Below are 19,781 nucleotides of genomic sequence, written 5' to 3' on the forward strand. Positions count from 1 at the left end.
TGGTCACGAGGCTACTAGCGACGAACGAGACGTATTGGAAAATACGGAGGTACAACACACCTGCACGCGAGAAGAACAAAAGGGATTGAGTGCCGGTCATCATGTGACTATATAGAGTCACGTGGGTCACCGGCAGGTCACAGGTGACTTTGTCGTTATTAGTACTCGACCTGCGCATGCGCAAGAATGATCATTCAGTGCTTGAAGCACCGCCTCTGGTGGTGAGTAGGGATGAAATAGAACCATTGGATGCCAAGTGGAAGCAGCAGTTGAAAATGCTAAACTGCTCGCAGCTAAGAGTCCAGTCCTTACCACACTGGCACAGACAGCGAATGCAGCACATGCTCATTTTTAAGGGAAAAGAGGGGCAAGATGAGCTCCACCCCAGCTTCCCTAAAATCAGGCCAGTCATAAATATATATATATATATATATATATATATATATATATATATACTATATATAAATGAAGAACAGAATGAAATATACATATGTATCTGTAATAGGCTAATACACTCCTGATCAAAATCTTAAGACCAGTCAAAAAATTGCAAGAATTTGCATTTTGCACTTTTGGATCTCAAGAAGGTTCTAAGTAGAGCTTCACAATGTTAAAGGAAAAAATCAGTGCAAGAGACAAGAACTTTTGAGCAGGGAATTTTCTGCAAACTGCATTTACACTCAAACATGATTTTTTCAGCTGATCAAAAGTTTAAGACCACAGTCTTTAAAAGCCAAAAGCTGTGCAAAAATCTGGATTCCATGTCATTTTCTGTCAAGTCTTTACAGAAACTAGAAATTAAAGAGGATTGAATATATTGCTAGCATTAAATAACCAGCAAGGAATGTAACATCGGTTAAGAACAACATTAATAGCTTTGTTAACTATTGACATCGATCATCATTTAGCCAACATTATCAGCATGAAACACCATTACTCAACTTACACGGTTTGTTTGGAAAAAACTTTGCAAAGTTTTTTGCCTTTTATTGGCTCTGGCTAGTTTGCTGAACATATTTCTGACTCACCATACAACACTGGTAAGCAGCAAGTCTCCCGACCCACAATGTGTACGCAGCGCTCATGGTGCGTTTAAAGACGGCTCGGAAAAACACATCCCCACATGTTAACAACGGATTAAACAATTGCAACTGCTGAAAAAAGTGCGGGGTATAGAGGGCACAGATAGAGGAAGTGCGGGGGACATGTCCCACACGTGTTGGTTACGCCCTTGCTTGGTGGCGCTACGGGGGTGCTATGAATTTTCCAGGGGGAGCTATAGCACCCCCTAGTGCCCCCTAGCACCGCCAGTGCTACCAAACCTCTTGTACTTCTACGACTAGGCAACTGTCTTGACATGGTCCAGAACATCTTAGCCAAAACAACCAGTGAATCTCTGATTCAAATACAGGCTCATTTGGCAGACAGTCTGGGACGCTCCGTGCTTCTGAAAGTCAACCCTGAAACCCGTAAGATCGCATTCCCCATTAATTTGCCTATCATCGCTCCTGCAAACATTTACCGACTGACAGACATGGTAAATGTTGAAAATTGGAACAGGGATATCCTACTTATATGCATGCACACACGTGGCATTTACTATCTTTGTCCCAACAAACCATTTTTTCATGACAGCATGAATTGTATAAGTGGTTTCAGAGAAACAACAAGAGTCAAATTTTCCCACTACTTAACCTCCACATCACCACTACTTGTGCAGAGATGGTGGTCGCTGATGAGTTAATATTTTAGCCAAAGTTGCGACTGTGACCTACGAGCACCACAACGCAGCGTATCTTGAACTTTGAGCCCAAATGCTCTGGATAGTAGTTCTGAAAGATGCAATTGTCCACATTATTAATGTAGCTCTTTATCATCTAGATCTGAAACAGTATCACTGGGACATTGACATTCTTATGTTTTTCAAAACACACTCCCTCAAACTATACTTAAATATGGTCAAACAAGTCTAATAAGGTGTGAAAACCATTAATGTTGCACCCATTAATAAGGTTCTCAGAGAACTCAAGTCTTCTCACAGGATTTCAATGCAGATCGTGTCTTAAGCCTGGTTGAATGCAGATTTGGGGCTTATGGCCTCGATAATATTGGGGTACCATTTCAATGTCTGTCTGGCCTGTTTATAACTCAGGTGAATTAGGAAAAAGTTCTAACCTCCAACTTGGCAGCCCCTTTTGCTTTGGACCCAAAGAAAAAATGCTAAAGTTTTCAACCTTGAACACTGTAAACAGGAAACAAACAGAACTCACAACCTAACCACTAGCTACTAGTGTTGCCGAGACATACTGTATAACCCATCAGATACTAGAAGGGGTGAAATGCTTTGAATTTTGATACTTTCAGCTTTTAGGTAGCATTTTATTACTTCTAGCTTTTAGGTAGCCATCTGCTAATTGAAGCTATTGTTTTGGTAATTTTAGCAAGCCTTTTTTTCTATCCTTAGCTTTTACCTACTGTTCTGCTACTTTTAGTTAGTATTTTGCTTCTTTTATCTTCTAGCTAGCCTTTTGATACTTTTAGCTTTCAGTTAGCATTATATTACTTTTTTTTTTTTTTTTTGCCCTGGTGGAAGGCGGACGTATTCTTCTCTCTGTCTCCTCGTGCCCCCCCACTTTTTTTTCAAAGCCTCTTTTTACATATTTTCCTAAATTTAAGGAATATAGATCTGATCAGCTGGTCTCTCATTGATCAACTTCTCTCTCGACTGGGTGAAGGAGAGTCCAGTCTCGGGATATGTCTCGCTGGGTATACGGTGGATTCCTGGCAGGAGTGGAAGACTGTACCTACCGACGTGGAGGTTCCTTTTATATTTGGGTTTTTGATAACAGGATTTCTGCTCTTTGGACCAGGCAGTTACCTGGATTATCAACAAATTCGTGGATGGGTTCAAGGATCGACCAGCACTCAGACTGTAAACAGGAGCGAAATTGCAAACTACTCCGAACTGGCTGATATTCCATCATCAAAGACATGGCCTCTGGACTAAATGCAATTTCTGGACTCAGAATATGGAAAAGGTTAAAATCTTGGAGAAGCTGCTTGTTTCGGAACAACAGTTTGGACCTGGACCTCAAATTTGGCTATTTGGANTGGCTGTTTAGCGGGCCTTGGTAATGTTAGTACCTTAGTTTAGTTATGTTTAGACCTTAGTTAGTAATTGTTATGTCGGCCGTATAGAGGGTCTGGTACCATTTAGAAAGCTCGGTATCATTAGCTTAGCATTCTCATGTTTTAGATTATTATCTTGTTTAGCTTTTGTGTTTCATTGTGTTTAATTGTTTCATTGTGTTTCATGTTCTGTAACTTTGTCTGTAATTTTGTTCTTGTGTTGTAAAGCACTTTGAGTCGCCTTGTGCTTAAAAGTGCTATATAAATAAATGTACCTACCTACCTACCTACCTACTTTTAGGTTTTAGGTAGTCTTTTGTTACTTTTAGATAGCTTTTCACCACTTTAGTTTAATGCTCGTGTTTTGCTAGTTTTAGTTTTTAGCTACTGTTCTGCTTTTTTCAGCTTTAACATCTCAGTTTCAGCATTTCCAGTCAATTTCAGTAAAGTCATTTAGCATAGCATTCACAGTACATTTTCACAGAAAATGAAATTTCTCTAGTTCTACAAAAGAATTTGGATTTTACATCACATTCTTATAATCGATATTCATAATTTCTTGCCAAATTTCATACTCCATGTTGTTTTGAGTGGTAATAAATTGTAATTGTGTGAAATATTGTGGAATTTTTAAGTGCTTGTCTTAAAGGAAAATGCTGTAATCTTTGAGTATAATTTTATAATTCACTGGTAAATAGAATTTCCTCCTTATATTAATTTGAAAACTAATGACGTGTAGTTAATAACTCAACATAATACAAATTAACTTTGGCAGATTCGTGTATGCCCTTTGTAGATACTGTAACAATGTAGAATCTTTGTACAGTTGGTTTTTGCCTGTTTTCCTGACACTTTGAGACTCATTATTCCCTGGAGGAAGTCTTTATTAATTAAAAATAGACCCAGGCCCTGGGGTCCAAGGGCCTGTTCAGTAATCCTTTCATGGACACAGAAAAAAAAAAACTATAAAAAAGACAAGAACTTGATCCTTACAAAAAACTAATTTAATCAAAACAAAGGATTGATGTTTTAACAAGTTTATAAATCAGTGATTTTGTTACATAAATAAATCAGTGTATCAAATCTGAACTTCATGAGCACGTTGACATGATCCTACAATCATTTATCTAACAATAAATAAAAAAGAATAATTATTCCTTTCTAAACAAAGGCGCTACTAACAGACAACACCAAGGAACTGGAGCTGAGCTTTTTTAAAGCACAAAACAGAGTCGGTCCAGCTACGGAGTGAAGACACTAAGAGACTGGAACAGAAGTTTGATAGTTTCAACTCCCATTTGGTTATTTTAAAGCATTAAGACAAGGCAAGAAAGAAGGCTGTTCTTGATAGACAAAAACCAGTTGAAGAAATTGAGGAAAAGGAAAGTCAAAGAAAGCAGAACAATCTTATATGGCCCAACTTTCTGTCCTGCACAAAGTCGAGCTGAGAGGTTAAAATGGCTCTGACACACAAAGAGAGCAGCAGCAGTTGGCAGCTGAATGCTGCTGCTTGGCATCCACACTCATTCCTTTCTTTGACTTCAACAATCCTCAATCCAGCTCTGTGTTCAGAGCAACACTTCCTGTCCTGCAGCAGGCAACGTTTTGACCGCCATTTTATTCTCCAACTGATGTTTGTTTTTTTACAGAAAGTTCTGTAGCTTCAAGTTTTGTGCCTTACATAGAATTTTCATTCATAAATTAGTCAACATATACATTTGTTTTTAGTAATCAGACATATACTTCTATATAGACAGAACAATAAAATGCTGTTGTGTTTCCTTTTTTTGTCTGCTTTTATTAGAAAAATTCCTGAGAATGTTGGCTGACAGTTTCCATAGGAGTGGGCACTGTGACAGTCTGTCAGACCAAAATGAGTTTCTAACACTGAACAGATGAATTCTGATCTTAAACTGAGAGTTTTTCTCTTCAACAGACGAGCCAGGAGGTCCAGAGGGAAGCGAGTAAAGCGGGATTGTTTAAAAAGAGGTACTTGTCACTTCCTGGAGTTGCTCCATTTGGTTTTCTTTGAGGCTGAGTGTTAGCTAAGGGAAGCGGAAGGACATTTTGCCACTGGTCATTACAGAACGCACTCACTGAACAACTCCTAACACTCTTGCTTTCACACATGTAAAGGTAAACATTCAACAGTTTTCTGCCTGTAAAACTTTACAGAAATTAGACACATCAAAATCAGGGACCAGATGCATAAACACTATGTGTACGAAAACAACACCAGACACATATTGTGGTGTTTAGAATAGAATAATTTAGCCAAGATATGCTTGAAAAGAGAAAATACAATTTATAGATAATTTTTTGTCTAAAAATAACATACTGAAAACAAAATTACTCCATTTCATGTCCCATAAAGGAACAAAACCTAAAAAAAAATCCATTTAAGTGGCTGAAATGTTTGAGGTTTGAGGTTTTAGTTGTTTTTGTCAGAAATCTAACTCAAATGATAAATTTGTTATTAAAATAAACAGATTCACATTGTATTATTTTTTGCATTTTGCACAGCACAACATTTTAAATGAGTGACTCTTTACAGTTCGGCTGCTGACAGAGGGTTGCAGACTGGTTTTCAGTGGGCAGCGAGCCTTTGTCTGGGCCAAAACATGTTTAAACAAATCTGTGGTTTGGTTATGTCTGTTGCATCCCAGTGAAAGGGTCACAAGGTTGCCTCCTGTGTGGGTTTACTCCCTTAGACCAAAAGCATGCATGTTAGGTTAACTGGTAAATCTAAATTGTCCCTAGGTGAGAGTGAGACTGAATGGTTGTTTGTCTTGTTTGTCTCTATCTCTATCCTGCCTCTCACACAGTGACTGCTGGAGATGCAACCTGGAAAGAAGTGGGTTAAGAAAATGAATGGATTGATAAATAAGTGACTGATTTTAATTGTTATATATTGTTATATATTCAATGAGCGAGCACTCAGCTAAAGCTACATGTTTTGAGTTTTTTTGAAACTACTTCTCAATAGCTGGACTTTTTTTATTTCCTATTTGTGCATGAAAGCACTGTTGAGTCTGTTAAAAAAGGCTGAAGTTAGTCAAGTGAAGAGTTTTGGTTTTAATTTAAATGCAGTTAATTGAGCATAAGAGAGAACGTTCCACAATCTATAAATACTACAAAACTATACGTAATTATTAAAACTGGTTCAAATCTGCCAAATTGAATTTCTAAAGTGTACTCCAGAAGATTAAATCAGAAATATAGGCGTAGCTGCAAAGGTGGGTACAAAGCAAACTGAGGTGGGTTTGATGCATGAGGTGAACTGGAAATTTGCACATTTTCTCTCAATTTGAAGTCACCAAATAGTCTCCAACATTCGCAGCTCAGTGAGATACAACTTTTAGGTTCACTGCCAACTCTAAATTGTCCCTGGATGTAAGTGTGTGTGTTTGTGTGCATATTTGCTAGTCTCTGTGATGTTGCGTTGGATTGGTGGACCCATCTTCAGAAGGACAGAAAACGGATAGATTTACTAATCAATGAGTTCTGGCCGACAGTGGGCAGTGACATCCAGCTCAAGATGTCATCCCAATATCTAACTTTAAATACAGAATGCCCTTAAAAAGGTAAAGTGCTGGAGCATCCTGAAATCCTGTAGCTGTAACTTTCTTTTCACTGTCGTTAAAACTAAACTTCTTCTCTTCACTGGGCTAATTTATGCTCATTTTTCCCTCATTTGATGTGTTTGCACTTTGCCTCCACAATAACCCATGAAGTGATAATACTAGGTGCAGATAAATCGTTGTGAGCACATTATTTTATTTATTAAAACCACTGAATTTTAGCATCAAGAATTTGATTTGTATATTAAATAAAATAACAGTGACAATATTCCAGCCAATCAATTTTTAATCCCACTCCGGCTGACAAAGATGAACAGAAACAGAAGTGGGTCTATTCAAAATATTTTACATCTTGTAAAAAACTAAAATGGGCTTGTTTTTATTTTCAGTGTACACATGGTAAGATGCATCTGCCCCCTGGAGTCAGTTTGAGTATTTACTGTTGTTTCGGTTAAAAATGATCAAGTTTAAAGGAAATCTTCCTCTACAATGTGTTTCATATTTTCTTTGGGCCTCTAAACCCCCTGAATCTCTGTCCTCATACTAAATACATTTTCCCATCACAGGCTAAGTGACTGTCAAAGTTCATGGATTTTTACTTCAAGTTAGAGAGGATAAAAAAGGAGTCAAGTAATATTTATTTGGTCTTTCGATCCCTTTTCAACCAAACCTCTCTCGGACGAGCATCATGAGCTTCTTTTTGCCCTTGTATATCTGTTTAAGGTTATCTATGAACTGTGTGAACTGCATGTGTCCATCGTGAGCCATCAGAAACGTCTCTCTGGCTTTGCTGAGGAACTCGATGAACTCGCTGTAGTGGCGCGGACTGATGTGCGTCAGCCGGGAGTGGGTCGTGTTGATGAAAGCCCCAATTGTGGCTTCCAGTAGCTGTCTGAGAGGAGCTTTGTCCAGAGACATCAACTTCCCAGAGTTTCTGCGACCGTGCAGCGCCACCATACCCGGTGTTGTCAGCGTGCACCGGCGCAAAATGTCCGACAGAACCGTGGCACATTTCACACTCTTTACCACCAGGGGAATGATGGCTGCCAGCTCGTTTTTACCCAGAGAGTGGCTGAGCGTGCACGCCCAGAGAACATCATTGATGGCTGGGTGTGTGTCCTGGTTGTAGCTGAGGTTCAGGTGTGCCATGGCTAAAGTCGCCAGTTTGTACGCCCTCATGGGATAGCCGCGATGCTCCATGTAGCGTGCGATCGTAAACAGCTGTGTGTAGGTCATTCCTGTCGCGGCTGCATCCAGTACGATCTGATAGGCTGTCTCAAAGGCAATGTGGTCCTTCTCACAAAGCGTCAACGCAGAAAGGGCACAGTTTTGGGGGTCCTTCATGGCACATTGCAGGGCCAGGGTGCGGGCGGAGTTGGCCAGCTTCTCCTGCTGATGACAGTCTAGATGCAGGCAAACGATGGTGCTGTTAGACATGACGGTGCTGGCCACAACGCTGGTCGCTTCAGTGGGGGTAAAGAGACTGTACCAGTTCTGCATGATGCTGTCCAACGCAAACACACCTACAGCACACAGAGAGGAAAAGAAATGGTCATTTGAGCGCTCCAATTTATTTATTTATTTATTTTAAGAGAAGTGCCACTAAAGGAGTTACCACTATGCAGCTGCTGGAAAAAAAACAAAGGAAGACCAAACTTCCGGGTCACCTAAACTCAACCAATTAAATATTAAAATCAAATTCTGTCCTGCTGCCCGTGTTTTCAATCTTAGCCTAAAAGTGAAATATGAAAAAGAAGGCTTTTTTAAAATTATTTTTGGTGTCATAATAAAAAACAAAAAACAAAACAACCAGTCCGTTTTACATTATTTGATTTTTGATAGTCAATTGAAAATGGAAAGAACGAATGATACACGGATTTACATGGATTATGAACACTGATACTGAATGTCAACTGCCTGATTTACTTAATCTTTGCAGGACTTTTGATTAGATTTAGATGGCATCACCAACTTCTTGTATCTCAGCAGGGCTAGGAAAATTGCCCCTGACCCCTCCCATCCTGGACGGGGTCTATTCAACCTTCTGCCTCCAAGCGATCGTTCACATGCTTCAACAGTAATACAAAGACAGAAACACCCCAGGGCCGCAAGAACTCTGAACTTCTATAATACTTGAAATGTAATTGTGTGAATCGAAGTATTTTGTTTTATGTGTAAGTTGTTTTTTTTTTAACTTTTGCTTATCTTTTAGTGATCATTCAATATTTTGGACTATTTTTGATTGATGTTAGAATCCATCAAGTAAGAAGGTATTCTATTGGAAACACAACCAAAACATGACTGATGTATTTTTTTTACTTCTGCAGTATCAGAGGGATCTGATTGTATCTGGTTCTTTAAATGGAACATTTTCAAAACCATATCTTTAAAGTAATAAAGGCCTCATGGATGAACAGTGCATACACACAGAAAGGTTGCATATGCCATGTTCCACGCACACGTTGGCATGTATGAAAATGAACATTGCGTGAAAGTGTGTAAATATATGCAAATGTTTGACCTGCCATGAGAATGTGCTTACCCCCATCTAAATTCTTTCAGCCAGCAATATGATAAAAACAATGTAAACTGTGAAGTTTCCTGTTTTTGTCTCCTGCAGATGTAAACATGCATCAGTGACAGCAGGATTGTGAGGCACACAGACAGTTTAAGCACATAAAATGCATGTGAATTGTCTAAGAGGCACTTCCATTCTCACTGAGAATACTGTGTCAGATCAGCATCTTACTTCGGAACAAGGTCAACAAGGGGTAAACAATCACACAGTGCCATAAACAGCTGCGTAAAGTCACACATTATTGTAGAACAAAGGCAGCTTTGGTGCTGCTGAAGGACATTGCCAACGGAAGAATTTGGAGGAAGTATGTTTTCAGGGATCACACCAGCCTGCTGGCACACAATGAAGCCTGGCCTATTAGCCAATTTGAATTGCCCGGGGCAATTATTTTGAAACTCTGTGCTGAACTGGCCATAGCGTTACTGAGGGAAACTAGGAGGAGCTGTGCATTGCAGGTGCCATCCAACATGTTAGGGTTCCTTGCAAACACAGCCTTTCAAAGGGAGCTGGCTGCCAGGTTGGGTACTTCGCAGTTGTCTCTGAGCTGTGTCATGCCGGCTGTGTGAGATGGCCTCATTTGTATGTTGCCCAGATATATTAATGGGGACCCATTATGCAAAATGTACTTTTTGCATGTTTTTGTACTTCCATTTGGGTATCTACTGCTTCTAGAAACAGTCCAAGAGAAGGAAAAGTAAAAGAAACACATCGAAAAAGTTCTCCAAATATATGGATATCCTAAGTGGGCTTTTGTCAAGTCATCGAGGAAATCTAAAAATCATGACAGAACAAAGAGAAGAGGAAACGCAAAGACATTGCCATCCCTTATGATAGTCGAGTATCTGAGAAACTAAGAATTTTGTCTGAGCACAACATCCCAGTGCATTTCAAACCTAACAGGACTCTCAGACAGAGGCTGGTCCATCCTAAGGATAAAATACCCAAATGTAAAGTGAGCAGTGTGGTGTCTGCAGCTCAGTGCAGCAAGAAATGTTTAGATTAGAGGAACTAAAGAGTCTCTCTACAGATGAATGGTTCAACACAGGAGAGTCAGCTCTTCAGGACAAGACTCAGCTGAGCACATACACCTCAAGGATTAGGGACACTCTTTGAGGACCAAAATGTTCAAATTTTGAACAAAGAAGACAGATCCTTTGAGAAGGAGGGTGAAGGAAGCCATTAAAAACCAATGAGTTGTGCTGTTGGGGTAGAAACAGAGCCACAGATGATAGGTCATCACTCCAGGGCCAGCAGGTGGAGCAGGCGGAGTCTTTTAATAACCTTAGGACTGAAGTCGACACAAACTTGGTTTTTCATGCAAAACACAGACTCCATCTTTAGAAAGAGACAACAATGTCTCCACCTGCTAAGAAAACTAAGATTTTTTAATGTTAGGAATATAAATTATTATTAGAATCCATCCTCACTTTCAACATTTCATCCTGATATAACTTCCTCACGGTCAAACATAAAACTAAACTATTCAACAAACACCTCTTTTTGAACTGTTTAAGAGCTCTGTGATCAGGAAGTCTACCCACAAAGAATCCATCTAATCCCCTTCATCACTTATTTCAGCGAAGCTATAGGTTCCACTGACCCAGAAAAACATTTACAAGAAATCATTCATACTGTTTGCAATGTCCACTTTAAACTTCTTAAAATGAGAACTGCTTTTCTTTTTTTTTCTAAATCTGTATTTAGGTGTTTGTGTAATTATGTGGCAATGCCTGTTGATGGAGCTCTTGTCAAAGAAGAATTTCAGTCACCAGTTGGGACAGATAATAAAGTTGTTTCTGTTCTATTCTATATAAACTGAATAGAAAAGTTAATAAGCTGTAGATGTACACCCAATTATAAGAGATTCATTAAATGCCATCCATTGGTTCATGATGTATCTTGCTAACAGACAGACTAATGAACACACACACACCCACATCACTGCCATCCAAATGATCTGGTCTTTCCAGGTTTTAAAATATTTAAAATCTAGTTTCAACTGCTCTAAAACACAGAACAGATTCCACGTCAATATTTATTAAACAAAAACAGCCAAAATAAAAAGGTTGTGAATGAAAAACTGGGTTCATCCTTGCTGAATGTAGCAACTGGGTGATGCTAATCAAATGAATGTCTAAACAACATTTATATGGATTGCCTGAATTTGCATCAGTAGTTGCAATCTAAACATCACAACTTCCTGGATTCTCCTTGATGAGAAAACCAAACTCACCAACTTCACTTGCACAGGTGACGAGCCAGCGGACCATCTCTCTCCTCCGCCAGTTCAGCGTGGAGAGCGTCATTCTCATCACCTGCAACCAACAGGAGGTTAACAGTCTGTGTGATGTCCAAGGTGTTTGTTTGTTTGTTTGTTTGTTTGTGTTGTTTACCTGGAGACCCAACTCCAGAGACACTTTGAGCAGGGTGATATCTGGTAGGTTGTCCATGAGCGTGGCGATTTTGAAAGCATCCTGAGCCAGTTTGAAGATGTGAGAGGACGAGTGGATGTTCTTCTGGATGGATTCTAACACCATTTGAAGCTTACAGGCATCACCTGATCAGGCAGAAACACACAGGATTCTTAAAGACTATGGACACAGAAAAGCTTTTTAGATAGTTTTACAGAAACAGATATCATGTGAATGATGATTCAGCATCCACACAATAAGTAATTGCAAGCTTTATTATTGTCTTGGAAGTTTTTCTCCGTGCCTCCAAACTGAACCATTCTGTCTCTTTACCAATCATAAATTTATGAGTAAGCTGTTAAATGTTTCTGCTGTTGGAATGGTTGCTGTTTTGGTGTATACCTTTAGCAGCAGTGAGCATAGTGGAGGCCAGTTCACACTGCTGACTCTCTATGTGGCTCAGAGTGAACCAGCGAGGGTAGCGGCTGGGCACCGCCGACACAATGTGCTGAGACCGAGACAGGTCAGAGGAGGCGGCCGAGGACTCGAGGACTGGCAACCTGAAAACAAGAGGAAACACAAGCTCTCAGATCAGAGGACATTCTCCTGGAGGTAAAGATGGAATCAGTGTAACGTTCCCCTTAAAGGAGCAATTCATGATTTTCCTTTGCTCAGACTGGGACTTGAGACCAATAAAAGGAGAGGTTTAGAAACCACTGAACCACAGCACAACCTACTCCTGCTTACAGCTGCTGTTCTTTAACAATCCTGCTTGAATTTCAGAAAACAAAACATCACAGAGATTCATTTCTGCCAGAGGAACTAAAATTTTCTGAACCAAGAACTTGTATTTATTATTCACACGTTTTTGCAGCTTTCAATAATTTAGTGAATATTGCAGCAAAAGAGGTTTTATCATCTAACAATGTCCCACATAGTCTCTAAACCTGCATCCATCTGAGTGTCAGATCCGAGGAGGCATATAGGAGGCAGGGAGGATCGAGTTACAGCTGGACAAGCCTGTGAAGACTTCTTCAGTCTGTCATACGGTGTAAATGCACAGTGACGTTCTCCTGCTCAGGCCTGCATTCAGACTACAGTGGAACTCAATGTAGTGGGATTCCCCTCAGTTTTAAATTATTGCCATTTGATCTCCAAACCATCAGAAGTATCAGTATTTGAATCCCTTAAAAATGATCAGTTGAAACAGCTTCTCTGAGATATGAACATATTTACTGATTTCCAGTCAGGCTTCAGATCAGACAATAATACAATCACACCAGCAGCACTTGCTGAAAAGAATATCTAACAGTACACCTCAGTCAGGGTTTGGTATGGGTTTGGTACAACAAGAAAAACTAAAACAAATACCAATGTTGCTTTTTTTATATAAAAATAAAGATAAGCCTTCCAATAGCAGAGACAAAAATCCAACAAACAAACAAACCACTTTAAGTAATGGGGATGATCTAAGGTAGCAGGCCACGTATAGAAAAGTAGGATTTGTCAACTTCCCTGTTAAATACAACAATAATAATTTGCTGTCTTTTTTTATGGAATCTGACCTGTAAAGAGTTACCCACATTTTTTATTACTGCTATTGATTCTGCACAACTTTGTTCACCCATTTTTTTTGTTTGTTTTGCATTTATTGAACCTGTGTTATATAATCAATCCACCTTGGAAAAGGAACGGTTCATATAAATCATCAAAAAAAGACAACATTTATATGACACAATGACGACTTGAACTAAAACTCTGATCCCAGCTGCAGGTGTTTGTAAAGCTCTGTGGAAGCAGAGAACACATGAAGTGATAAAAGGTGTAAAGGTGTGTGGCTCACCTCATGGCCCTCAGTGCAGCTCTGTACGCCAGCTCAGCATCGTGAGGTAGAAGGGAGGTGAAGAGATACTTGGCAAACGTGTGCATGGGGACACTTTCTCTGTGGAGGATTTCCCCGAGACCACTGTAAGGACCAGCTGAAGGACACAACACACCAAAGCAGCAGTTTAGTCTGAGCAGATCCCTGCAGCCAGGCGCAGCATGACATCTCACATGCAGCAGCATCGTTTTCCATCCTGACACGTCAACAAGTCTGATAAAACCCAGAGAGGACCACGCAGAACGACTCGGCTGTGGGTCACAGGGGATATTACTGTTCGCTGGGTCAGAGCACGTCCAGAAACAAGCCTGAAACTCGCATGCACCACAAAAACAAATGACAAGAATCATAAATGGGTTTAATAATGTTTTCAGATATTGTTTCCTGTTTTCTTTTTACCTTTACTGTGGCAGCAGTGCGCAAATTTATAAAACACAGTTAGTTACGTTAGTTAATTGCTATTATTTTCTCATACACTGACTCAGTTCAGTAAAAACTATTAGTTGACTTGAAAATGTTTCAAATATCTGAAAATTACCAGTTTTTTTCATTTACTTTTTTCACATTTTTGAGGTCCTCATTTCTCACAAATAGTGTCATCTAATTTTAAATCTTTGATACCATTTTGATCATTTTAGCCTTCAGCTACAATTGTACTAACTTTAGCTTTCAGAGACTGTTTTGCTTACTTCAGCATTTAGCTAACGTTGTGATTATTGTAGCTTTTGTAGCTACTGTTCGGCTGGTTTTAGCCTTTTGCAACTATTCTGCGCATAGTCAATTTGTTGCTTGTTTTACCTTTAACAATTGAATTTCAACTTCTGCTGAAGTAGAATTCAAATGGATCAATGTTTTTGAAGGAATTAGAGATGTTAATGTATTTTCATGGGGAAAATAATTGTGAATAAATGTGATTATTTAGAACATGTAAGAGTCAGACCTGAAACTATCTCACAATGTCCAACCAAGTAACAGCTAAACACTAGTCTGCTTTAACCAAGATTAACGCTGTCTGAACTGTCCTGTATCACCACCACACATCACAACGACTGAGCCCAATGAAGAAGAAAAAAAAACTGATTGTTTATGACACTGTGGACAGTTCAGGGTTTACTTCAACACAATGTTGTTTTAGATCCACATCAACTCAACTAATGATGGAATATGAAACTGAACTCCTGCTGCTGAGAAGCCAATCAAGTTATTCCTGATACAGACCATTCCTAAACTTGTAGAAAATGAAAACTGAATTGCTTATTGGTGCAGAGTACTAAGCGTGCTGGTATAAACTGTAATGATGATTTGATATGAATATATGAGAAACTGGGAGTTTGGACAGGTTTACGCTTTGAGGAATATTAATATAAACCCCATCTGTCAGAATGACTGGAAACTGTTGCTTTAAGAGACTGAAGAAAACTAAATTATCTGTAAAAGTAAAAAAAATAAATAAAAGCACTTTGCAATGAGTCTTTCATGTTGAAATTGTACAAATGATGTTTACGTCAGTTTGTTGGGATGTTATGGTTCTCACATTCTTTACTTCTTATGGAGTATAAATCCAGCTGTAGTTGTTAAAGCTAAAAGAAGTAAAGCAGAGACTAAAACAAAACACAAACTAACACCTATAAGTAGCAGAGAGGTAAATAAATTTAAAGGTAGCAAAATGGTAGCTGGTCACAAGCTAATTAATTGAGTTAATTACATTTACATTATTCTTAATGGGAAAAATGTTCATGATGTTCACCTTTTGGAACAATTACATAAATTGACATTTCAAAGTGAAGGAACTAAAGAAATCCATATATTTCTGTGGAGAATTTGAATTTAAACAAAGTTAAAAATTTTCATGAATACAAAAGTAAAAAAGAGACATAGCACAAAATTCCCAATGGAGCAAAACATTTTGTTGCATAAAACAGCACAAAGTAAAGTACTTTGATTGCAAACACGTATGGAAGAGTCTGTAAACATGAAAACAACAGCATGGATGCGGAGCTTGTATTCACGTCAAACAATCAAATCTTTAAACTTTGCTCAGCAGATGCAACAACTGTTGAGTTGTACTCACCCTCTAGCAGTAACATAGCTTGCTTTCGGTGGATTTTCACCAATGTGTCGTCTATATTGACTTCCTGTAGCTTGGCCAATAGCTGTTCTTCATTGCGACACACCTTTTCCTGGGTGTAAAGACCGTCTGGCATCACCCTCTGTTGCCCCAAACCAATCAGAGCTATCTCCACAGCCAGCGACACGAAAGACTCGCCTTCCTCCAGGAAATACTGGGCCGGGAAAACTGGGCTCTCCGTTCTTTTGCCTGAACCCAGCGAGCCTGAGGAGCCTGAGGAGCCTGAGGAGCCTGAGGAGAAGACAGGAGAGATTGGGGAGGATGACTTTGTGATTGCACTTTTTATTATGATGTAGGATTATTTTCTAATTGATCCAGTATCTCATTTTTCACAGTTAATACTGAGTAAAACCGATTATAAAAAAAGTAAAATTGTGTTTTAAACATGTCATAAAATAATATACTGAAATATATGAGCTTTAAATTGTGGTGTCGTTGTCTGTCAAAAGATGAAATGCTTGTCAGAAATGCAAACACAAGTCCCATTCCCAAGCTGAAGCACTTCAGGGACAGTACCATAATATGAAGAAACTTCTGACCAGCAGCAAGAAGATTTACTTACTGTTTCTGACTTTTGTCAGTCCTGCTTTGTGCTGTCTACACAGTTAGTTTATTACCACACCTACTTCTTATTAATGTTTAATAAATACCTCAAGGTTTTCTTGATTCTCTGCCAGATTCTCATGTCTGCCTGAGTTTTTACTGATTATCTTCCATAGCCAAAAGGTGAAGCTAAACAACTGTGTCTGTGTGTTAGCAAAAGGATCTCATGAAACATTTTACAGCAAAGTTGAAACAAAGAAATAATTTTTGTGCTAAGTTCATACAGGTAAGTTTTGCAGTTGTGAGCTCCTGGTATTAATTAAGTTAGTTAAGAGCCATTTTCTAAAATTTTATAAAACTTTCCCACAATGCAACGTTATCCACATTTGTAGATGACCAACCAGACACAACTACTTATATGTCTGATCATTTCAAAAGTTGTAAATCACAGCTGAAACTAAATGATTGAATTGTGCATAAAGTAATTTAAAGTATCTCCAAGCTAAACAGCTATTAACTAGTGCCACTTTTCTGCAAAACAAATCCTTTCAGAGAAAGTAAAAGGGTTGTTGTTTGTCTTGGAGTGGTGATCTACCTGAGAAGTCAAACGTAGCTCCATCCTCTCTGACCCTCCCTGTCTCCATGAGTGTGTTGAACAAAGTGCTGATGGGGTCCAGGGGGTGCCCCACCCAGCCCTCCAGGTTGGTGACAGATGTGTTTCCCTTTTGGAGCAGCTCTGCAGTATCACAAACAAAAACACAAACAGTGGTATTAATGCAGTGCACTTTTTTTACAGAAATTTTTCCAATTCAAATGCATTAAGATCTTTTCAATTCCTTCAAAAGCATTGTTCTTTTATGCTACCTTTTGCTTTAAGTTACAGTTTTTCTAAATTTAGCTGTTAGGTATTGTTTTGCTAACTGTTGTGTGTATATATCTATATCTATATCTATATCTATATCTATATCTATATAGATATATACACACATACACACACACTCTCTTGTAAATGAGACAATGAGTTTTCCTGTATAAATAAAGGAAAGCAAACTGTGTGTTAGAACAGCAGCAAACAAAGGGTTAAGGACACAAATACAACTGATCTGAGATAAAACTGACCTTTTTGATGAGCGTGGAAGAGCTCCAGCTGTTTCTGCTGTTGCTGTCGCAGTGTGTTGACAATGGCGACGGCCAGCCTCAGAGCTTCCTTGGGGTAACCATGTGATCGAAGGGCATCCACTCGGGCACATGCTGTAGGGGTGTGTTCTATGGAGGCAAAGTAAAAAAACAAAACATCTTTGTTGATTTTTCCCCCTCGTCTTCATCTTTAATGGCTCCGTTGACCACAAATCTCTGTTGTTTTACCGTGCCACAGGGGCCACCCTCGGGCGTCGAAGAGGGAGCTGTCCAGGTTGTCACGGTAACAGTAATTGGTGTAGTGGTCCTCAGTGATAATGTGCTGCAGGTGGGGGTCCTGCCAGTGCAGATCGCAGGCCTCGATGGCTCGTGTGAAGACGGTCCGGTGGGGCCTCATCAACGGGTCTGAAAAAGGGCAGAGATATTTTTAAAGACAGATGGATTCTCTAAACCATGAGAAGGTAGTAAAAAATGATAGAAAAGAACATCTGTGGTGATTATTGCACTTTTACTTTTTTGAAACATTTAATTCCTGTCAGAAATGTTCATGTAGTTTTTCTGATTTAGTCAAAGCAGAAAAATGAAGAACTGAAAAATAGCTGCAGAACCTCAACTGTGTCATTAGGTTCAATCTCTCAGCCAGACTAAGGAGGTAATAAGGCTCACAGGCACTGAGGCTGAAGGGGAGACTGGATTCATATGTATTAAGGATAATGCTCAGCTACTACCAAGCCAAATTGTAAAACTGGTTATAGACATAGTTTGTGATTCCGGAGGTCAGTTGGCCATAGCGGCCTTCTTGAATAGGGTTGACTCTAAAAATAAAGTAAACCCAATGATTACTTTTTGAAAATTTCATTCAAATTTGTTTAGTGGTTCATGAGATATTTTGCTGATGGTACAACAAATGAAGACAAAAATATTATCGTTCGTCTTTTGGCAGTATTGATAAAAGGGGGGGGGGGGCAGAGAGAGGGTCCAATAGTATTATTACAGCAGGAGAATGAAGGATGGAGCAGAAAGAACAGATGAGAAGTGTCATCTCACCTGGGTGTCCTGGAGGGCCCTGGGGCAGAGCATTGGTCAGATTGATCAGCTCGCTGCCATGGTTACCGTCCTCCAAGGGACACACATCCATGCCGTTCCACCTGCGGAGCTGCTGGAGCCACAGAGCCTTCTGCTTGGCTTTACAGTGAGGGTTCAGCACAATGCACATCCACAGGGCACCTGCACACACACACACACACACACACACACACACACACACTCCACTCTGAGACTCATTCAGGAAACTCTCCTCTTTAAAGTAAAGTGGATTCATATCTCTGTCAGATGTTTGTAGTTTAGTTGTCCTGAGGTCCAGGCTGGTCCACACAGGAGATCGGGTGTTTTCAGCTGTAGCTCCTAAACTGTGGAACCAGCTGCCCCTTCATATCAGACAGGCTCCAACCCTCTGTGTTTTTAAATCTCTTCTTAAAACACATTTGTCTTCACTGGCTTTTTATACAGCATGAGAGCTCAGGTACGGACAGCTTTTATGTTTCATGGTTTTTATTTCATCCTGTTGATATTTTTATTATTATTTTTAAAATGAACTTGTTTCATTTGTGTGCAGTACTTTGGCCAACCTCAGTTGTTTTTAAATGTGTTATAGAAATAAATATGATTTGATTTGAGATGTGCAAAACAACTTTCAGACATTTTGGATACAAACCCAAATGAAAGGCAAAAATAAAACATATAGTGGATGAAAACTTGTTCCCTGAATTCTGTTTCATTCTGAGAAGTAGTCAAAAAACAAAATAAAAAAGTCCAGTAAAATGTTCATAAATAAATAAAGATTCTCACATTAAACTACATGCATGAAGACCTGCTGGTCATTTAGCTTTTATGTTGGATAAATGGGTAATGGATTGCCATGATTATTGTTTTGGTGATTCATTAAACAGCTAATTGTTGCATATGGGAGGCCCGTTAGGACAAAATATTGTTCTTCTCAAACGCACCATCAATGATTCTGTTTTGGGTGATTTGACTGCATGTGGTCAGCTGTGAAGCCTCTGGTAGCAGCTCTGTATACAGATCCACACACACAGGCTGTCAGTCAGCAACAAACACGACATCAGCAGGTCTGTGTGTTTCTGGAATAATCACATCACACTCAGACATCATTATTTTGACTTGGACACAGTTCAGCCACTTAGGACGCTTTTTTTGTTGAGTTATGTCTTAATAAGCCAACAGAAGTGATATAAGAGAAATAAAGATCAGTGACTTCAGAGCAAAGACTGAAGACACAGGGCTCTGACAGCCGTCAGCTGTGAACAGAACTTCAGCTCTGTGTTTAATTAGGTGAACATGATGAGACATAAAGCTGCTGTTCTGTGACAAG

General features: G+C 39.3%; 1 protein-coding gene across 1 annotated transcript in view; it reads right to left on the minus strand.

The window, feature by feature from the left end:
- Positions 1 to 4,115: 4,115 nt before the first annotated feature.
- LOC108250365 (zinc finger SWIM domain-containing protein 6) overlaps positions 4,116 to 19,781 on the minus strand; it is a 52,431-nt gene continuing 36,765 nt past the window's right edge. The window contains exons 6-15 of the mRNA XM_037979453.1: positions 18,437 to 18,616; positions 17,618 to 17,794; positions 17,372 to 17,518; positions 16,847 to 16,988; positions 15,653 to 15,948; positions 13,543 to 13,678; positions 12,102 to 12,259; positions 11,682 to 11,845; positions 11,522 to 11,603; positions 4,116 to 8,233 (exon numbers count right to left, since the gene is read on the minus strand). Of these exons, the coding sequence (XP_037835381.1) occupies positions 7,371 to 8,233; positions 11,522 to 11,603; positions 11,682 to 11,845; positions 12,102 to 12,259; positions 13,543 to 13,678; positions 15,653 to 15,948; positions 16,847 to 16,988; positions 17,372 to 17,518; positions 17,618 to 17,794; positions 18,437 to 18,616 (2,345 nt within the window). The 3' untranslated portion in view covers positions 4,116 to 7,370. The remainder of the gene's footprint in view (positions 8,234 to 11,521; positions 11,604 to 11,681; positions 11,846 to 12,101; positions 12,260 to 13,542; positions 13,679 to 15,652; positions 15,949 to 16,846; positions 16,989 to 17,371; positions 17,519 to 17,617; positions 17,795 to 18,436; positions 18,617 to 19,781) is intronic.

The sequence above is a fragment of the Kryptolebias marmoratus genome, linkage group LG14 (assembly GCF_001649575.2).
Source record: "Kryptolebias marmoratus isolate JLee-2015 linkage group LG14, ASM164957v2, whole genome shotgun sequence".
Lineage (NCBI taxonomy): Eukaryota > Metazoa > Chordata > Actinopteri > Cyprinodontiformes > Rivulidae > Kryptolebias > Kryptolebias marmoratus.